At 40.0% G+C, this 20816-nt stretch overlaps 1 protein-coding gene across 2 annotated transcripts; it reads left to right on the top strand.

Moving 5' to 3' along the window:
- Positions 1–9252: 9252 nt before the first annotated feature.
- ikzf5 (IKAROS family zinc finger 5) lies at positions 9253–18508 on the top strand. 2 transcript variants are annotated; one of them, XM_079832816.1, is made up of 4 exons: positions 9253–9582; positions 9954–10122; positions 16334–16507; positions 16623–18508. In XM_079832816.1, the coding sequence occupies exons 2-4, from the start codon at positions 9990–9992 to the stop codon at positions 17570–17572; spliced, it is 1257 nt and encodes a 418-aa protein (XP_079688942.1). In that variant the 5' UTR covers positions 9253–9582; positions 9954–9989; the 3' UTR covers positions 17573–18508. The 2 variants fall into 2 exon arrangements, with proteins under 2 accessions (XP_079688942.1, XP_079688943.1); XM_079832817.1 differs by lacking the exon at positions 9253–9582 and adding an exon at positions 9603–9865.
- Positions 18509–20816: the final 2308 nt, after the last annotated feature.

Here is a 20816-nt window from a genome sequence, read left to right as displayed (position 1 = left end):
GCGGTCAAAATGAAGCATTGATTATTTGTAAAAACATAAGTGCAAATCAAATCAGTGCTCCTAGGAAGAGATGTATGGCCACCCACCTGCACACACATGAGAAGTGAGCCAATTATCGACCGATTGATTTTATGCACAGCACATATTTTCCCCTGCTTTAATTCATTTTGTTCAATGTTATGACCCTTTTTTCCTTTCTGTTCTCAACAGTGACTGTATCCTATGCTGCCATAAAGCCCTTATTCCCTGGTTACAAATGAAACCTTTCCCTCGACCTCTTATATATTTTGTTCTCTATTTCGCTTTAATAGCACTAAAATTGGTTACATATTCTTTTACAGTCCCCAGATGCCATTGCGCCCATGTTGTCATTCGATTATTTATAGAAAACTATTACATGCTTACATTAGCGGCTTCCTTCCCCCATGCGGCCTACAACATTCTTTTTTTTTAGAAAACCACACAAAGACAATTCTTTAAAAGGTCCACAAGCCTGCTATTGTAGTCTTCATTGGACCAAAGGTCAAGGTGAATAAAAGTGCATATGTGTCTGATAGCAGGAAGATGTAAAGAAGAAGCAGAATTGTGAAAGTGTAAGAAGCGATAGGATCTAGAAAGAGAAAGAACCAGTGTGATAGCATGCAAAGAAAAGAAGCCTCACAAGATACCAGAAGAATAAGAGTAAAAGAGAGAAAGAGAGAAAACGAGAAAGACAGAGGTCCTTAACACAACCCAATGAAATTTACATAATTAACTACATGGCACAAGTTGATTGGTTCCTGTCGCATCTGTATCCAATGAGCTTGCTGATACACATTTAAATAGACGGTTAGACTCTCCACCTTCCCCAGCTCCACCTGTATAGATCTGCTATGAGTAATTTTATATATTATTTGTGCAGCAGTAGTATGTCTTACATACGACTACAGCAGCGTATTGGTGTTTGTATTGGCAGTAGCAAGTCCCTACTAATAGGGTAATAATAAATAATCTACAACAACAGCAATAATCAGCAGCAGCAGTGCTGTAGATCTATTCCGTGCTGTAGATCAAATACATTAACATTGACTTGCGTCATATCCATTACTATGCTAAAAATCTTCAGAGTTATTATGATAGAAATATATATACAAATGTTAATATGAGGTACATAAGGTCAAATATTTGAGCATTTACTCAATGAAAGACACAACTGTGGAAACCAAACTGCTCCTCTGATTAAAGACCCCCTGTGGTGAAAAGCAAGTTTTTAATGTTGTTTATATGTCTATGTGGTGTTTTTAATATGCTTTCAGAAAAACTGTGTGTAAATTCATATATCAACACCATTGCGGAGTATTTTCTACGGTGGCCCAGTAGTGCACAACACAACAAAATTTAAAAAGCATACATAAGTTCACAACACAACGAAAAAACTGCAACACAAAGAAATCAAGCCACAACACAACGAAAAAAACGCAACACAAAGTAATAAAGCCACAACACAACAAAATAAAGCCACAACACAACGAAAAATCCACAACACAATGAAATAGCCACAACACAACGGAAATGCTCCCGACCTCTAGGGGACTCTCAGAGTGCGGTAAAGTTAGTTTTCCTTGCATTGTTCAATAGATTCGCCAGTCTTACAAATGTTTAAACACTACAATCAGTTTTAAGTGTGCAATTGTACAATTGTACATGAAATATCAATTCAAAATCACCTACGTGCATTATAGCAGCATATTTATACTCGAGAACGCTTTGACCCACTGCCGCGCAAAGGGAACGTCTGCCAATTCCACCAAGTTGAAACATATAATTTGTATGAATTCAATTAACTTTTTTTTAATTTATTTTTTTATTCCAATGTTACAATAAAAATACAACAAAGCTGTGGAATTTTTACATATCTGTTTTTAAATGTTATAAGTAATTTTTATTTATACAAATTATAAGTTTCAACCACTTGTTGGATTGGCAGACGTTCCCTTAGCGCCGTGGTATCGGGTCAAAGCATTCTCGAGCATAAATATGCAGCTATAATGCATGTAGGTGATTTTGAATTAATATTTCATGTCGATAAACAATGGTTAGCCTACATACTGTTAAAACTAATTGTGGTTTTGATATCTTTGTAAGATTGCCGATTCTATAGAACAGTGGCAACTTTACCGCGCTCCGAGTGCCCCCGAGTGGTCGTGATGTATATTATGATGTTATGATGAACTATAATGCTTTCTCCATTGATGTTGATATTTAAAACGTTTCATAGACTAATCATATTAATTACTATTATGTGTCTGACGTTGTAAAGAGCGATACCATTGTGCAGCATTTACCTTAGTAAGTTGACCGAATGCATCGGTGAGCTGGTGTGAGTGGAGGCGGGGCTAATTTGCATATGAATAGTTCCGCGTATACTAACTGAAGCAAGGGTGTAAAGTTACATTCAAGCTAATTTAAGATATTAAAAAAAATGCACAGGATTTTTTTTTAAATATGGTATTTTGGTGACCAAAGATTACGGGATAAAATTATTGATAATTTTAAGATAAGCATGGCAAGTTGAGGTTATTCAGTACAATTCATTATCTATTCATCACTTCACCAGCCTCCCAAATGTTCAAACCACTGAGAATTCAGAGAGAAAAATTGATTAGTTGGGTTTTGTTTATCTCCAGCTCTTTATCCATTCTCTTTTGTTGCTTATTTATGTGAGCCCTGTGTTTGTGTTCATAAACTGGCTGTTTCTCTGTGCTCTGGTTGGTTTGTCACAGTTGTACAGGTAAAACGCATGTTATTAATGATCTCCCCAACTGCACGCTGGCATGGTACAGTGCGTGTCATGTTTAAATTCCTCCCCCTATGCATTGGAACACAGAGGCCCAGCTGCACAAGGCCCGGAGATCGATAAGAGGTCAAGGAGGTCGAGGGTCATTCCTCCTTCCCATTATGACCTGGCCACTCACCTCATATGGTGACTAACGAGGCCTACTGGGTACAGCGCAAGATAAGAGCAGTGTTCAGAGAAAGTGAATAATACTAGAGGGGCTATTCATTCGGAAACAGAATACAGAGGTAATGGAGTACTTCCTTGTTACAGCGTCAACTTGTGTGGAGTATAAATAAAACATACTAAGCACTGTGATGTGGAAAGCAGACTGGACCTTTGTTAGAAAATGATAGTAGAGACCGGACAACAGAAAACACTGGGCGGAGGATCATTGCTCCATGGTAAAATACCATGTGCTGCTATAGAAAATAGTTTCTAAAAGACTAGTGACTGAAACGGAGAAGGATGGAAATGAACAGCTTTGGAGGTGCGGAACCGAATTGTTAGCCTGAAAAAGAGATAAGGAGTCAATTAGACATGATTATGCCAATGATCAGCTGTTATCAATAATCAATACTTTATTGGATCTCTTTAACCTGAGGTGTCTGGATGCTACCCAATTGTTTTAATACAGACAGTCAACCATACATGAACAGCATGAGCACACAATAATAAATTAAGAGAGAATAATTTTAGTTTAACTCTTTTAGAAAGTGTTTTCTATAGCACCATGTGATATTCATGACCTGTATCGTGGCGTTCTTTCTTCTGTACTAGCCAAAAGATATTTTGAGAAAAACAAAAACAAAATTTCAGTGATTTATTTTGTCAATATGAAAGTAATTGGGTTTTTCAGTCATCTTAACAATTGTATGCTAACACCTATAAAGACATGGCAAAATTGCAAAACCTGCTCAAATCGAGAAATGGATTATGTATAATTCACTCCTATATTTGCACATTTTAGGATACTGTGTTAGCATACATCCATTTTTTACAGTCTGGTTTGCTCTGGAGAGTAAGTGTATACTCACAGTGACACACAGGAACTAAAATGTTCATTAACGGAATGAGGAAGTTGGAACAACATTGGACCCCATCATTCTTAAAATATTTTCTTTTGTGTTCAGCAGAAGAAAGTAATATTTGGAATGATGAACTGGGTGATCTGTTACTTTAATATAATGAGTTAATACAAACATCTACTTAATCTGCCAATGTTCTTGCAAAATTCATCTTCACTGTGAACACATTACATGTTTATTTGTGCACAGGAAGACTAAAACGAAACATTACCCAAATTCAGCATTAAATCAACTATACTTTATACGATAATAACACTTTATTACCTACTTTTTCAGAATTCAAAAGCCATTTCTAATGAATCTTCCTGGTTCAGTGCCCCAAAGTGGCAGGGAGGCACAGGGCTGGTGCCGCTGGATACACTCCACTGTATCCGCTGGCTTGTGTAGAGCCATGTGTTTTAAAGATTTGACAGAAGATGCTCTAAATTATCTGCCTTCAGACAGTGCTATCCATTAGTTTCCCTCTCAGCGCCGAGCATGAAATGCGAGTATTGGGGCAACTGTGCGTTGGGAGATATCATTCAGGACTATGAGCTATTGCCAAGCGCTGACAGTCAGGATAAATGCCCCCACTTTTCAGGCTGTACAAATGGCATTTGGCCACAATAATTCAGCAAAGGACAGTTCATTCCCCATCCAGAGCGACTGGACCCAGTCAAAAGCTATTACAGCATCTTCTTTATTAGTGCCTATGGTTTTGGTGTAGAGATTCTCAGATAAATACAGCTAAAATGCCACTTCACTCAGAAATATTGGCCCATTCCTCTGTTGCCTGACTGGGCCCGAATGGCAGCCTGTTTCAGACATTATAAACCTTTCTAAAGTCACACATTGCTCCTGCCAGCCATCTGTCATGATGTAAGTACCATCATTTGCAGACCAATAGAAGTGATCAGTAGTTTTTCCCCCAGGCTCCAAGCGAGGCATCATAGTCGAAGGAATTGATTATCACTTTATCATTTAAGTATAGCTTGCTTTAAAGAATAATAACTCACATTTAAGGTGCCAAATGGCTTTGCATATAGCTCAAAACGCCAGCCATTTAAGAATAATTGTGTAATTCATCATTTGTGACGTTGCTTTATAGTTTTTTGCATCTCGGCGGGGCTAAAGAGCTCGACCGAAAGAAGCGTGCTGTCACCTGTGACGTTTGAAAATCTCTCCCGCGATGCTTCAATACTTTGTCAGAGGCGACGCGCGCGCGTTCAGACTTCATAAGGTGACAGGGTTTTATCGTGCGTCGCCTCGTAAAGGCACGTCATCTGTAGGACGCGCCCGACACTTTTATTAAACAGCTATTCACCGCGTGCGCGCCGAGAGATGTGCAAAGATAAATCCTCATGAATAACTGAACTGTCTGTTTGCGGATCGGTGTGTCATACAAAAGTTCGAACCTGATACAAGCAGGCAGCACAGCCTATATAAGGATTAGGTAAAAAATTATTGCTTTTTAGGATATTTGACTTTGCATTGTGTTATTTAAATCAATACAATGGCTAATATAAACAATAACACATTCAGATAGATAGATAGATAGATAGATAGATAGATAGATAGATAGATAGATAGATAGATAGATAGATAGATAGATAGATAGATAGATAGATAGATAGATAGATAGATAGATAGATAGATAGATAGATAGATAGATAGATAGATAGATAGAATTTTATTTAGGCCAACGCGTAGGCTATAATAGAGCAGCATACTATACACAAGCCACTATTTTCTGCACTTTTCTTAATGGAATAAAGTTCACCTTACTATTTGCTTCTGTATACTGGCATTGCTTTTTATTCCCTTTAGGCCCTAACCATTGATTTGATTTCAATGCAATTTTCCAATCAGCCAGATTGGCCCAGATTTTTAGAAAATGAGATCTGGCATTCGACTAAATGAGAATTTCCTGTACAGAGACATTCATTGGTTCACACAGGAAATTAATGATAAAAAAAACCCGCCCATCTTTGTGTGTGGCGTGCGTATCGCTGCTAATCTGCGCCTTTGTGCAAATGTAACCAAGGCTGCTCTTTGGCAATCGAGCGCAACGCCACGGCTTTGAGAAAAACCACTTGTTCTGTCACATAATTACAGATCTTATACCCGCTTTGTGAGGGGGGGAGAGAGAGAGGATGGAGGGGGCCTTGTTTGCCCATTTAAAGTGTGATTCAGATAATAGTGTTCTCATCAAAGGTAGCAATTACATTCATTACACAGGCGGCCGCGAGGAAATTAAGTGGCAGGAAAATGAAAAGCTTAATATGTACTTCCTTTATCCTATTTCTTTCCCTTTCTCTGCTTCTACACACGCCCCGTGTCGCACAAGGGTGGGGGGTGTAAGATAGGGTCTCTCCAGAAATAAATAGTCTTGGGGGCGTGAAGAATAAATCCAGCAGTGGTCCTCCTTCACCCTTTAGCAGTAATGATTTGGCGTTGGGGCAGCCGTTTCTATAGCTGCGCTCTTCAGGCAGGATTAAAAGCCTTTCTTCTGGGGCTAATGTCCACAGCAGCCTTTAAATGACTCCAGCATATGATTGGAGTCTTAAAAAAGTGCTCAGGGGCCTTCTCCAAATTAATACCCAATTCCTTTTCAGGAGAAAATGAATTGTTTCGCGTTCTATAAAACCACAAACAGCACATAAATCAAGCGCTTTGGAGGAGAGAAGGGGGCCCGCTCATTCAAAGGCTTTTAAATGTGAATTAGGGCAACGGGGGAACTTGGTCTGACTTACCCCCGAGCAGGTGTCGATGGAGCAGCTTCAGACACTCTGCAGATGCTAAATTAAAAAGGAAAGTGAGAAGGAGGGAAACTAAGCCGGACAAACAAATTGAACTGATACTCATTTGTGACCGAATTACTTCCAGTCGCGAAGTCTGTGTGGAGTTTTGATGTATATCAATGTGTAATCAAATATTTGGATACTATAACCATATGTGTGTTTGTCAAAACCAAAAAGAGAGAAAGAAAGGTCACTGGCATTTATAAAACATACTGTAACATCTAGTTTTCTAGATTTCCAGAATCTCTTGTCGACCAAAACAGGCAGCTAAGAAACAAATTAACTGTTATCATCACAACAACTATTTTTCACATGTACTGTTGCACCTCGGCTTTGAAAACAATAACGCTTCATGAAAAGAAGCCCACTTGAAACCCCAATTCATCTTTTTCAGCTGACAAATTACTGTCACCCTGCTTGAATTATTTAAGGGGAAGTGGCTTCATGGGAAACCTGAGCATAATTAAATTGCTATAAAATAACATTAGTGTGGACAGGCCATTAGGAAGTGTTGTAATTGACTGCTTCAGGGGTCGTAGTTCAACCCCACAAGGTCGGGCTGTCGTGCCTGCCTTTGGATCAGTTTACGGTGCTTTTCACAGAAACCCACAGACTGTAAATACTGCACTTCACAGTAATTGTCTGTTTGACTTCGTTTATAATTCTCATTCAATAACGCTAATATTACAGTTGCACTTTGAATCAAGACTTCTCAGCTCATTCATATGCAACAATCAAAATACTGACATCAATCAAAAAACTGAACACTCTCATTATGCTTTGTGCATAATAAACGCAAAAGAGTGAAAGAAAAATTTGACATTAAATCATTCAGGCCTACCTTATTTCCCTACATGGTCATCACAACTTGACATCCTGCGCCATCTAGTGTCCTAACTGTGAAATAAAGCTGGATTCAGCCCTATTTACAGTAAAGTACAGAATTAGACATACACAGCGATGATATGCTTTTGGTAAGAAGAATTGTCTGTTTGAGATCGCAACACAAATGCAGTGTCTTTTGTGAGTCAGGTTTTTATGGATTTCAGGAGAACTGCAAAATTAGGACTGGAATAATACAAAACCATAAACAGAAGGCTATATTAGATCAAGGGTTTTCAAACAGGGGGACACAAGGGAGTGCTAAGGGGTCTGCGGAAAAGTCTAAAGAAAAAAAAACAGAAAAATATATATTTAAAAATATATATATAAAATCTAACAAACTAACCGACTAAATAATGATGTTTTATACACACACACACACACACACACACACACACACACACACACACACACACACACACACACACACACACACACACACACACACACACACACACACACACACACAATAATGTGTAATATATATATATACACATACATACATACATACACAAGGTTATATGAATCTACAGTTTGCTAACATTTAACCTATGATGGGAGCCAGGCAAGTTGTTCTCTGGTTATCTGAACCATGATCACAGGCAATGAATTGCCACATGTTACACTAGAACCCCCTCATTACAGCTCTGAAGAGTGTCATAAGGATCCAAAGCTCTCGCTCTAACTGGTCATTTGTCACACCCTCTTCAATGGTTTTCCTACAACCCTGACACAAATGGGGCAATGCGATCTTCGGCTAACTTCCCCTCTAGTTAAATATTAAACGCTATGAAACATAAATGAGCCAATCCTGCTATTTAAAGTAATGCAATTGGCTCAAGTACTCATCAAATTGGCCATGACATTTGAATATGGAAATTATCCATGTATTTAGCTAATCTGGTAAAAGGAGATGAATCATCAATGCACTTGATGCAGAACTCTAATACATTTTTTTAATGGATCAATACTGGTTGCATTACTTTTTGGATATGAATATCAATCAATATGATTAAGATGTAATTTCAGAAAGTATTAAAAAGGTCAAAAGACTTTCAGAAATATGCTTTTAATTATAACTAAATTATTTACATAACAAAAAGAAAATCAACAGGATGCCTGAGCTAGTTAGTCATTGCTAAGACTATCAGGTTAAATGTAATATTGTTAATCTTTTTGAATAATTGATGTAGATAATGAAAGCATGTTTAATGTGACAGCAAGTTAAACTCCACTCACTGCAAATACTTACGTGTGCTGTTGTTTTCCACCAAAACGATGTCTTATCCTGGAGAATGGCGTCAGGAACATGACTTGTATTTTAAAAATAAAGGCTAACACGATGGCAAGTGATGAGCATCGGGAAGCTTGAATATCAATTAAACAACATTCAGAATAGAACACGATTTGATTAGAGGAAGGGGAAAACGTCTTGTTTGACATTTGGTCATTTTAACATAGGCTACGTGTAGGCTAACTAAAGACATGACAAAATAGCAACACCTGCTCAAATCAAGAAAATCATGAAATTATGTAGCCTATAAAAGATTTTTAGGATACATTCATTTTTTAAAGTCTGGTTTGCTCTGCAGAATTCCTGTATACTCAGTGACACAGGAACTAAATGTTCATTTATTGGAACGAAGTCGGAATCATTTCAGCGGCGCACCACTTGGTTGAACTTTCACCCCTTCGTTTTCTTTTGTTTTGATGTCGCAGAGCATCATTTTGGCCAAGCAAAAATCGGTTTTTACTCTCCGTTTACTAATGACACAGTCCTAATGGACACACCAAGTATGTTTCAAATACGTCGATCTAACTGCTGGTCAAACGTAAAGCTCGTTTAAAATCTGTTTTCAACTGAATCAGTCGTGCTAACTCGCTGACGTTAGCTGTCCAGCACCAACATGGAGCTTTATTTACTCCCATTTTTCTAAAATCTCCTTAAAGAACGGGTCGACAGTCGGTAAACCCAACAACTGAGTGTGGTGTTAATTCCTCTGACGCCTTTAGGAAGGTAACTGTTGTTAATTGTTGTTGTAATGCCAGCTTAATAGTTGGGAATGCTTAGCAACGTCAACGTTCACTCTCTATCATAGCAACGCATGTTACCTTGTCAACTGGATAAAAACCAGACTAATACAACTGATTAGTGTTTGGTACAACTGTCACAGATTCCACTATAACGTATGAGCTTAAGATATGACATTTGTTTACCGCACCCCATGTTATTGTAGAATAATCGACTGGATTCACACTTGACAGGTTGCTTGCACATTTTAATTTTGCTGCTGTTCGAAGTGGGTATCATGTTATATATACATTTTTATGACATTCACATCTGTAAGGTCTTCTGGTTGTATTTTATTGACATCCTGTTTGGTCTAGTTTAAGACAGCAGAGGACGACGGCGTAGATCTTTCAATGGGCGAGGAGAAGCCAGAACCACTGGATTTTGTGAAGGACTTTCAGGAGTACCTGAGTCAGCAGACCCAACATGTCAACATGATATCTGGCTCTGTCATCGGAGTGAAAGACAGTGAGGATCTCCAAGGAGGTAATGTTTAGAGAGCCTTCCTGTGTGCTGTTTATGACTTGACTAAAAATGCAGTTGTGCTTTTTTTTAAGGATTTGGGTTAGGCTCATTTTTTGAACATCTGCACCACGCATACATTTTCATCTGCTGGTACTTTCCATGAATAGGGAACAAAATAGAGCTTGACACTTTTTTTCCTTCAGTGACAGGTTAAAGAAATAGTTCACCCAAAAATTAAAAATGTGTCATCAGTTGCTCACTCTCATGTTGTTCCAAACCTGTATGGGTGTCTTGCTTCTACTGAAATTAAAATAAGATATTTTAAAGAACGTTGGTAACTGGTAGCCATTGACTTCCATTGTATTTTTTCCCCCTATTATGGAAGTCAATGGCTACCGTCAACTGTTTGATTACTCACGTTCTTCAAAATATCTTCTTTTGTGTTCAGCAGTAGAATGAAACTCTCAGAACAACTTGAGGATGAGTAAATGATGACAGTATTTAAATTTTTGAATGAACTATCCCTTTAACCTTTCAGTCAGTAGGTGCTAGTTTGAGACCAAATGTTGGTTTGTAATTATTGATAAACTTTTAATTATTTATATAAATTATTTAATTATTTATTTCTTATTTAATTATTTATTTATCTTCAAGTCATGCTTTAGGGATCCCAATGTTATTAGTTTTTTGTCAATTTTGGAATCAATGAAACAGTAAATTAAAGATACACTGTTATTTTTTATGGTTCCAAATTAACGGTAGTTCAGTACTGAGACATGGACCGATGTCAGACTGACTGCGGATTCTGTGCAAGTGTTTGCTGCCTGTCAGCGCTCGCTCCAGTGTAATGAATGTGTTCTATTTCTAGGCTTATTGCCCTTGAACGATCAAATACACACATTATTATGCCTATGTCCATATTGGCGGTTATGTCGTGTGTAAAAATGTTTGTGATGTGTGTCAGTGTTGGATCTGCGCATTACTGTAGGTCTCAAAGTGAAAGCAACCTAGCTTATTCCCGCTCCTGTCTGTGTCCTTAAAGGGTAACTTCAGTGATTTAGCATTAAGCTTTGTATCAGTAGAAACCCGTTAGTATATTCAAATTATGGTACTTTTCCCCCTCAAATCCCCCTGAGACGAGAGAATTATGCATTTTATTTCAGGAAAAAATCCTCTGATGACGCAAATATCGTCATTTTGCGTCATCTGAGGATTTTTGGCCAGAGCCTAGAGACTACAGGAGCTAGTTTTTCAACCCGCCCACAGGGGTGGGATCTCACTCACAGAATGTAAATGCGAACGGCCGCTCAGCTCGGGCATTCATAACGGAGCAGTGAGGAGCAAAGTGAGTGTTTCAACTTTTCAATGAATTCCTATGAAAGTTAAGCTTCCATAGGCGTGATGTGATAACACACCAGACTGGACATAAGCCGAGAATGACAGCCACGCTTACTTCAGCTCTGCTCAGCTCTTCGCTCTCGTGATGAATGAAAACTGACTCCTGCTGCGTCTGTGACGTGACTTTCGTTCGGCTCACTCAAACTTTATTGAAAAGACACGTTCAGTTTTTAATTGTAGTGTCTATTCTCTAACTGAACAAAATTATTTTATTACTCAATACGATGTTGGGGGCGGTGTCATGGTGGGCAAGTGATAAACAATAGTCGTGGCTTTGGGAGTGGCCTAGTAGGGCAGCGAAGCAAGTGCATTCTGGAAGTTGTTGTCTTTCATCCACAGGAGACAAAAATACATTTTCTGTCTTTTCTCAGTCTAGAAGGCACCAAATTAAAAAATAATTTCACATTTCTACTACATAAATGACCCAGTTTAAATACACATTAATCTTCCCAGCACTGAAGTACCCCTTTAATGTTAAATAAAAAACAACAACAAGGGTAAAAACAAACAGTAGCCTACCTAAACTTAAAGCACTGTTTGTATCTGTATCCTTGTTGTATTTTTTTGTCCGATTGTCACTTGTTTATAAGTTCTTATTTTATTACTGACCATTTACTTGATTACTTAATTACTTGAGAACCTTTTACTTATATTAAGCAATTGCTTATTGTTGTGGTAAGATTTTGGTCATATTTCCCACACAAGCTAGATAGCACAGCACTGGACCAGCCTTTTTTTGTAATACCAAACAAGATTCATGCATTTTGTTTGTTTTATTGCCATGTGTGACTATTGTGCATCTAACATAATAATATGGTATATATTGCATCCTAATTATAAAAAAAAAACATGCACATTTTTCACAAATTTCTGCAAATGACCACCACAAAATTAGTAATTTTGATAAAAAAAAAAATTCACCAAAAATGTTTTATTTGTTTGTGTGTGTGTGTGTATATATATATATATATATATATATACAATGAGGAAAATGAGTATTTGAACACCATGCTATTTTGCAAGTTGTCCCACTTAGAAATCGTGGACGGGTCTGAAATTGTCGTCGTAGGTGCATGTCCACTGTGAGAGACATAATAAAAAAAAAACAGAAAAATCACAATGTATGATTTTTTTTTACTATTTATTTGTATGATACAGCTGCAAATAACACCTGAGAAAATCAATGTTAATATTTGGTACAGTAGCCTTTGTTTGCAATTACAGAGGTCAAACGTTTCCTGTAGTTTTTCAACAGGTTTGCACACACTGCAGGAGGGATTTTGGCCCACTCCTCCACACAGATCTTCTCTAGATCAGTCAGGTTTCTGGCCTGTCGCTGAGAAACACGGAGTTTGAGCTCCCTCCAAAGATTCTCTTATTGGGTTTAGGTCTGGAGACTGGCTAGGCCACGCCAGAACCTTGATATGCTTCTTACAGAGCCACTCCTTGGTTATCCTGGCTGTGTGCTTCGGGTCATTGTCATGTTGGAAGACCCAGTCTCGACCCATCTTCAATGCTCTAACTGAGGGAAGGAGGTTGTTCCCCAAAATCTCGCAATACATGGTCCCGGTCATCCTCTCCTTAATACAGTGCAGTCGCCCTGTCCCATGTGCAGAAAAACACCCCCAAAGCATGATGCTACCAGCCCCATGCTTCACAGTAGGGATGGTGTTCTTGGGATGGTACTCATCATTCTTCTTCCTCCAAACACGTTTAGTGGAATTATGACCAAAAAGTTCTATTTTGGTCTCATCTGACCACATTACTTTCTCCCATGACTCCTCTGGATCATCCAAATGGTCATTGGCAAACTTAAGACGGGCCTGGACATGTGCTGGTTTAAGCAGGGGAACCTTCCGTACCATGCGTGATTTCAAACCATGACGTCTTAGTGTATTACCAACAGTAACCATGGAAACGGTGGTCCCAGCTCTTTTCAGGTCATTGACCAGCTCCTCCTGTGTAGTTCTGGGCTGATTTCTCACCTTTCTTAGGATCATTGAGACCCCACGAGGTGAGATCTTGCATGGAGCCCCAGCCCGAGGGAGATTGACAGTCATGGTTAGCTTCTTCCATTTTCTAATGATTGCTCCAACAGTGGACCTTTTTTCACCAAGCTGCTTGGTAATTTCCCTGTAGCCCTTTCCAGCCTTGTGGAGGTGTACAATTTTGTCTCTAGTGTCTTTGGACAGCTCTTTGGTCTTGGCCATGTTAGTAGTTGGATTCTTACTGATTGTATGGGGTGGACAGGTGTCTTTATGCAGCTAACGACCTCAAACAGGTGCATCTGATTTAGGATAATAAATGGAGTGGAGGTGGACATTTTAAAGGCAGACTAACAGATCTTTGAGGGTCAGAATTCTAGCTGATAGACAGGTGTTCAAATACTTATTTGCAGCTGTGTCATACAAATAAATAGTTTAAAAAAATCATACATTGTGATTTCTGGATTTTTTTTTTTAGATTATATGTCTCACAGTGGACATGCACCTACGATGACAATTTCAGACCCCTCCATGATTTCTAAGTGGAGAACTTGCAAAATAGCAGGGTGTTCAAATACTTATTTTCCTCACAATATATATATTGTGGGATTGAGCTATGAGGAAGTGCAAGTTTACTAATACTATGTTCAATTTTAAGAAATTAATTTGTATTGCAAGTAATTGTGATTTTGCATTTCTTTTGTAAGTTTTTTTTATTGTGTGATATACAGTCCCCTCCAAAAGTATTGGAACAGTGAGGACTATTCCTTTATTTTTTCTGTAGACTGAAAACATTTGGGTTTGACATCCAAAAATGTATATGAGACAAAAGATCAATCTTTCAGCTTTTATTTCCAGGCATTTACATCTGGATCTGATACACAACTTAGAAGATATAACCTTTTGTTTGAACCCACCCATTTCTCATGTGACCAAAAGTATTGGAACATGTGACTGACAGGTGTGTTTTGTTGCCCTGGTGTGTCCTATTACATTGATTATTCAAACAATAAATAGCACTAAATGTCTGCACTCAGTTTCAGATTTGGGTTTTGCCTGTGCAGACTGCATTTATAGTTAGACGTGTAACCAACATGAAAACCAGAGAGCTGTCTATGGGTGAAAAACAAGCAATTGTGAAGCTGAGAGAAGATGGAAAATCAATCAGAGCCATTGCACAAACATTGACCATAGCAAGTACAACCATTTGGAATGTCCTGAAGAAGAAAGAAACCACTGGTGTACTAAGTAACAGACCTCGAATGGGTAGACCAAGAAAAACATCAGCTGTTGACGACAGAAACATTGTGAGAGCTGTAAAGAAAGACCCTAAAACAACTGTTAGTGACATCAGCAACAACCTCAAGAGGGCAGGAGTGAAGGTATCACAGTCTACTGTCCGCAGAAGACTTCATGAACAAAAGTACAGAGGCTACACCAGAAGATGCAAACCTCTCATTAGCAAGAAGAATAAGAAGGCCAGGCTGGAATTTGCCAAAAACTACAGAGACAAGCCTCAAACATTCTGGGGCAAAGTTTTATGGACTGATGAGACAAAGATTAACCTCTACCAAAGTGATGGAAAGGCTAAAGTTTGGAGAAAAAAAGGAACTGCTCATGACCCCAAACATACAAGCTCATCTGTGAAACACGGTGGAGGTAATGTCATGGCTTGGGCTTGCATGGCTTCTTCTGGGACGGGCTCATTGATCTTCATTGATGATGTAACACATGATGGCAGCAGCAAAATTAGCTCTGAAGTGTACAGAAAAATTTTGTCTGCCAATTTACAGACAAATGCAACCAAACTGATTGGGAGATCCTTCATCATGCAGCAAGATAATGACCCAAAACACAGTGCCAAAGCAACAAAGGAATTCATCAGGGGCAAAAAGTGGAAGGTTTTAGACTGGCCAAGTCAATCTCCAGACTTAAACCCTATAGAGCATGCATTTTACCTGCTAAAAAGAGACTGAAGGGAGTAACCCCCCAAAACAAACAACAACTGAAAGAGGCTGCAGTGGAAGCCTGGAAAAGCATTACAAAAGAAGAATGCAAAAGTTTGGTGATGTCAATGGGTCATAGGCTTGATGCAGTTATTGCAAGCAAAGGATTTTCAACTAAATATTAAGTCTTATTCACTTTAATCTAGTTTAAGTTAATCTGTTCCAATACTTTTGGTCACATGAGAAATGGGTGGGTTCAAACAAAAGGTTATATCTTCTAAGTTGTGTATCAGATCCAGATGTAAATACCTGGAAATAAAAGCTGAAATGTTGATCTTTTGTCTCATATAAATTGTTTGATGTCAAACCCAAATGTTTTCAGTCTACAGAAAAAATAAAGGAATAGTCCTCACTGTTCCAATACTTTTGGAGGGGACTGTATATGTATTAAATGTAATTCATAATGGTCTTAAGAAGGTCTTAAAAAGTCTTAAATTTTACTTGGTGAAACCTGCAGATACCCTGATAACATTTGGCCCTCTAGCGGAGTTTCCTGTGAAAATCATCCCGTCTGGTCTAAAATATAAACACTTATAATAGGCTTACCATAGTGAATCAGGGTAAGACAAAAACATGTTTTGGAAGAAGGATTGATGATGTACTGATAAAAGTGTCATAGTTTACCTTTAGGTTATTTTATTATATAATAGTTTAACATGTCCAGTAGTTTTCACCACATGGTATTTGTGAGGGAAAAAAAAACGTGTGTACCGTTTTCGTGGAAAGTGCCTGCGGATTCTGTGTGCTGAATGCAATACATCTTGCAATACATCTTGATGTGTCCCATGTCTCAGTTATTTTCGTAATCTAAGTTATTTTCTGTGTTTTTTTTTAACCTTAAAGAACTTGGTCAGAATGGCCTGGAGCACCCAGCAGTGGACATGTCCTTAGAGGACAGTTCAGGGATGTTAGTGGATGGCTTTGAGAGAACATATGATGGCAAACTCAAGTGCCGCTATTGCAACTATGCCACAAGAGGCACTGCACGGCTAATCGAACACATTCGCATCCACACAGGTATGACTGAAAACTGGTCTTTAACTTTAGTTACACTCTGACTACTTGTATAGAGGCTCTTTGGTCTTTTACGAGCTTACCAAGTACATAAGATGTTCTCTATCTCTTCCTCCAGGCGAAAAACCCCATAGATGCCACTTGTGTCCTTTCGCCTCAGCGTACGAGCGCCACCTAGAGGCGCACATGCGCTCTCACACGGGCGAAAAGCCCTACAAATGTGAGCTCTGCTCTTTCCGCTGCAGCGATCGCAGTAACCTTTCTCATCACCGGCGCCGAAGACACAAACTGCTTCCCATGAAGGGCGCACGCTCTGCTATCTCACACCGAAAAATGCTCAGTGTCCTCCAGAAGAGAGGAAACTCTCTGGGTTATGGACGCCGTTTGCTCATCAACCTCAGCCCGCCATCCATGGTATTGCAAAAGCCCAGCTCAGAGCAGCACCACTTGGGTGACTTCGGCCATGATCTCCCTCCTCACTCCCACCTCCATCAGGAGGCCTATAACAGTCTAGGAAAGGATGCACAAGTTGGTGAAGCAATTGGAAGTGGATCTAGGGAGGACCAGGACATGGTATTGGACAACCCGCTGAACCAGCTTTCGACTTTGGCCGGTCAGCTTGCCAGCATCCCACCTGAAGCCCAAGGTGCACCGGTATCTCCCGGAGCAGAATCTCTACCTGACGAAAAACCCACGTTCCTCGTCCAGCAGCCTGTGACGGCACCCGCTCTCGTCTCTGTCAGCGCGGCTCAAGCTTCTTCTCCAATCACCCCCGAGCCCAGACCTGCAGCGCACAGTGGCTGTAGCCCAGGGGTGGGACCCTGTAGCGAGAGAACCAGCACTCCCAGCGGTACCAACAGCCAGCCAGGGACGCCCACCCCAATACAGGACCCCCAGATGCTCCACCACTGCCCCCACTGTCACATATATTTCCCAGACAACATCCTCTACACCATCCACATGGGTTGCCATGGTTACGAGAACCCTTTTCAGTGTAACATATGCGGACACAGATGCAGAAACAGCTATGACTTTGCCTGTCACTTTGCAAGAGGCCAGCACAAATAAGAACACATGGGTGTTACTGGCCTCTTCTTTGCCCTGTTTTACACAATAATAATTCAATTATAGTATCTGTACATTCCAAAGATGAAATTGGTTGACTCTACTTTGTAATTATTTTATTAGAACTGTTATTGGTATGTTATGATGAAGTCAGTAAGTCACAATTAGAGTGTACACTTTTAGTTCTTTGAAAGGTAAGAAATGTGGATGCTAATGGTGTTCTCACATCAAAAACTACCATCCCAGTTAGAGATCTTGAGAAGTTTTCCAACGTTCCAATTATTCATAACACAGATTTTGCCTCAACTCTCTTTTATAAGTGCCAGAGTTCAGTAATCAGTGCCTACAGTTATTTTCTGAAAGTCGACACTTAACATTTTGTATTATTATTATTATTATTATTATTATTATTATTATTATTATTATTTTTTACATTTGGAATTCAGTGACATGAATCACAGTAAATGTTATCGCTTTAGTTTAAATGTTATATCATGACATTGCCATATTTAATATTTCTTTCCTCTAATTTAAGATAAAATCACCTCAAATTGTTACTTGCTTATTTGTTGAGAGGGCTATATTATTTAAGCTAAACTTAAATCAACAAGGTTGAGTTTGACAATGAAAATTCATAATACAGATAAATAACCTGGCTGTTTAGCAGTGAGAAATAGTGTCCTGTAGGATTGTTGTCCAAATGAATCATTTTAGTGACCTGAGGTGTTCTTACTTAGCACCATAGCACATGGCTGTACACACTGGTTTTGTAAAGCAGTGTTGATGATTGTGTTTGATTAGTGTGGGCACACTTCTCTCTTTTATTCGTTCACCCTCATTGCTACCACTGGTGCCATGCTGTAGAAGTTATTTGTAATGTTTTCGAAAATGTCTGTGGTGCTACTATTTAAACATTTCATATTTCATTCTGCATAATAAACGAAATTATCAGAAAAGTATTGAATAACATGTTTTGGTGGATTTGATGTTGAATGTCAATAAACCTGACTTATGCGGCGTGTACTGCAATATTTGTTTATCCTGTCATTTCTTTCTCAAAACCAAAAAGGTATGCCTTGCATTTCTGTCTGGTCCACATATGTGAGTTCCCTAAATATCTTCCATCTAATAAACTTTGAAAGACAAGCACCTGCTACATACAACATTGTTTTGTTTTGTCAATACAATGTATACAGTAAGGATGAAACAAGTTTCTCTTTCACATCCCAGTTCTGTGAATTATGACTGATTAGCTGATCGGTCCTTTACATTGTCATCAGCCACCTGTATATAATTTGAGTGCCTGTAAAATTAGAACATCATTGGTTTCAATTTCCTGGTAGTTAAATAGTCACCTGACTGACAGATTATATATCCGTTAACCTTTACTGGGTAACACAGTTGACGGTAACTTAGAGATCTTGAGATTGGGACAATCCATTTCTTTTTGAAGGGGGTTTTCCCAGTGGGTAACTTAGTTGACAGTGGTTTTTTGTAGTAGGGTAAGGGTAGGGTCCTCCCTTCAGATCCATTTGTATAAATCTTCAAAGAGTTACACACTTTCAAGACTTAATTTATAAAAAAAATCTAAAAGTGTCTCTTTTTTTGTGTGTGTGGGGGGGGGGATTACAGCAGTACACTGCGAAGAGGGATGGCGGCCTCAGACCCATCCTAGATCTCAGGCAACTGAACAAATCGCTGTTGAGCCGTACGTTCAGAATGCTGTCCATTAAACAAATCCTCGCACACATTCACACTAGATCTGATGGATGCTTATTTTCACATATGAATAGCTCCCCGTCACAGGCCATTCTTGAGATTTGCCTTCGAGGGACAGACTTATCAATACACAGTTCTGCCATTCGGCCTATCTGCCGCGCCCCGAGTTTTTACGAAATGCATGGACGCGGCACTAGCTCCCCTGAGATTAAAGGGGATGCGCATCCTCAACTACCTCGATGATTGGCTAATCTTAGCCCAATCAGAGGCTCAGCTGGTGACACACAGATCCTGGCTCCTCAGCCATTTGGAAGGCCTGGGTCTCAGGATCAATACGGAAAAGAGCGTGCTATCCCCATCCCAGAATACACGTTTTCTGGGAGTGCACATAAACTCTATACAAATGAGAGCGCAGCTGACGTCACGTCGAGCGCGCACCATTCAGAGTCTGGCAGCTTCGTTCAAAACGGACTTGTGCGTCCCTCTCAAGAAGTTTCAGAGGATGTTAGGCCAGATGGCCTCAGCATCAGCTGTGCTCAAGCTGGGCTTGCTGCGCATGCACCCCTTACAGCCCTGGCTAAAGTACCGTGTCCCGACCTGGGCATGGCACTCAGGCCGGCTGAGCATCAAGGTGAACCACGGCTGCATCAGAGCCCTGGCTCCTTGGCTAGTGGAAGACTGGTACCAGTCAGGGGTGAGCGCGGGCGCCACCACAAGATGGAAGGTAGTCTCGACAGATGCATCCAACCTAGGTTGGGGTGCCCTACATCAGGGCAAGCCACTCTCCGGCCTGTGGTCAGCAGAGGAAAAGAGGCTACACATAAACTGTCTAGAGATGAGAGCGGTGGTTTTAGCGCTCAAAGCTTTCCTTCCGTTCTTAAAGGGACAGCATGTCCTGGTCCACTCGGACAGCATGACAGTAGTCTCATATATAAACCGCCAGGGTGGGCTAAACTCATGCAGCCTACATATCATGGCAGAACGCCTCTTGATATGGGCAGCACGCAACCTGAGCTCACTGAGAGCAGTGCATGTGCCGGGAATTCTGAACCAGGGGCCGGATATGCTATCCAGGAACAACGTTCCCCCAGGGGAATGGTCACTTCACCCATAAATGGTTCAGTTGATATGGAGTGTCTTCGGGAAAGCGGAAGTGGATCTTTTTGCGTCAAAGACAACACTCACTACCTGACATACTTCTCCAAGGACAGGGATGCGTTGGCCCACGAATGGCCCAGCCTCCCTCTGTATGCATTTCCCCCGATCACACTGTTACCCCAGGTAATCAGGAGAATCGTGGAGGGGAAACACACAATACTATTGATAGCTCCACTGTGGAGGAGCCAGTTATGGTATGCGGATCTGAACCCACAAACATGTGAGGTCACAGAAGTGCTCCGGTTTTTACAAGAGCTGTTGGACACGGGTCGTTCCCCCTCCACGCTCAAAGTATATGTGGCGGCAATAGCAGCGTATCACAGGCTGGTGGCGGGGCAGTCCTTAGGAAAGTGCGATCTCATAGCGCGCT

This window comes from Gobio gobio, assembly GCF_949357685.1.
Source record: "Gobio gobio genome assembly, chromosome: 13".
Lineage (NCBI taxonomy): Eukaryota > Metazoa > Chordata > Actinopteri > Cypriniformes > Gobionidae > Gobio > Gobio gobio.
This window is presented reverse-complemented; position numbering and strand designations above follow the sequence as displayed.

Coding starts and splice junctions, on each gene's coding strand:
- ikzf5 (XM_079832816.1), top strand. CDS start 9,990: ATGGGCGAGGAGAAGCCAGAACCACTGGATTTTGTGAAGGACTTTCAG. Junction 10,123..16,333: donor CAGTGAGGATCTCCAAGGAG/GTAATGTTTAGA, acceptor TTAACCTTAAAG/AACTTGGTCAGAATGGCCTG. Junction 16,508..16,622: donor ACACATTCGCATCCACACAG/GTATGACTGAAA, acceptor CTCTTCCTCCAG/GCGAAAAACCCCATAGATGC.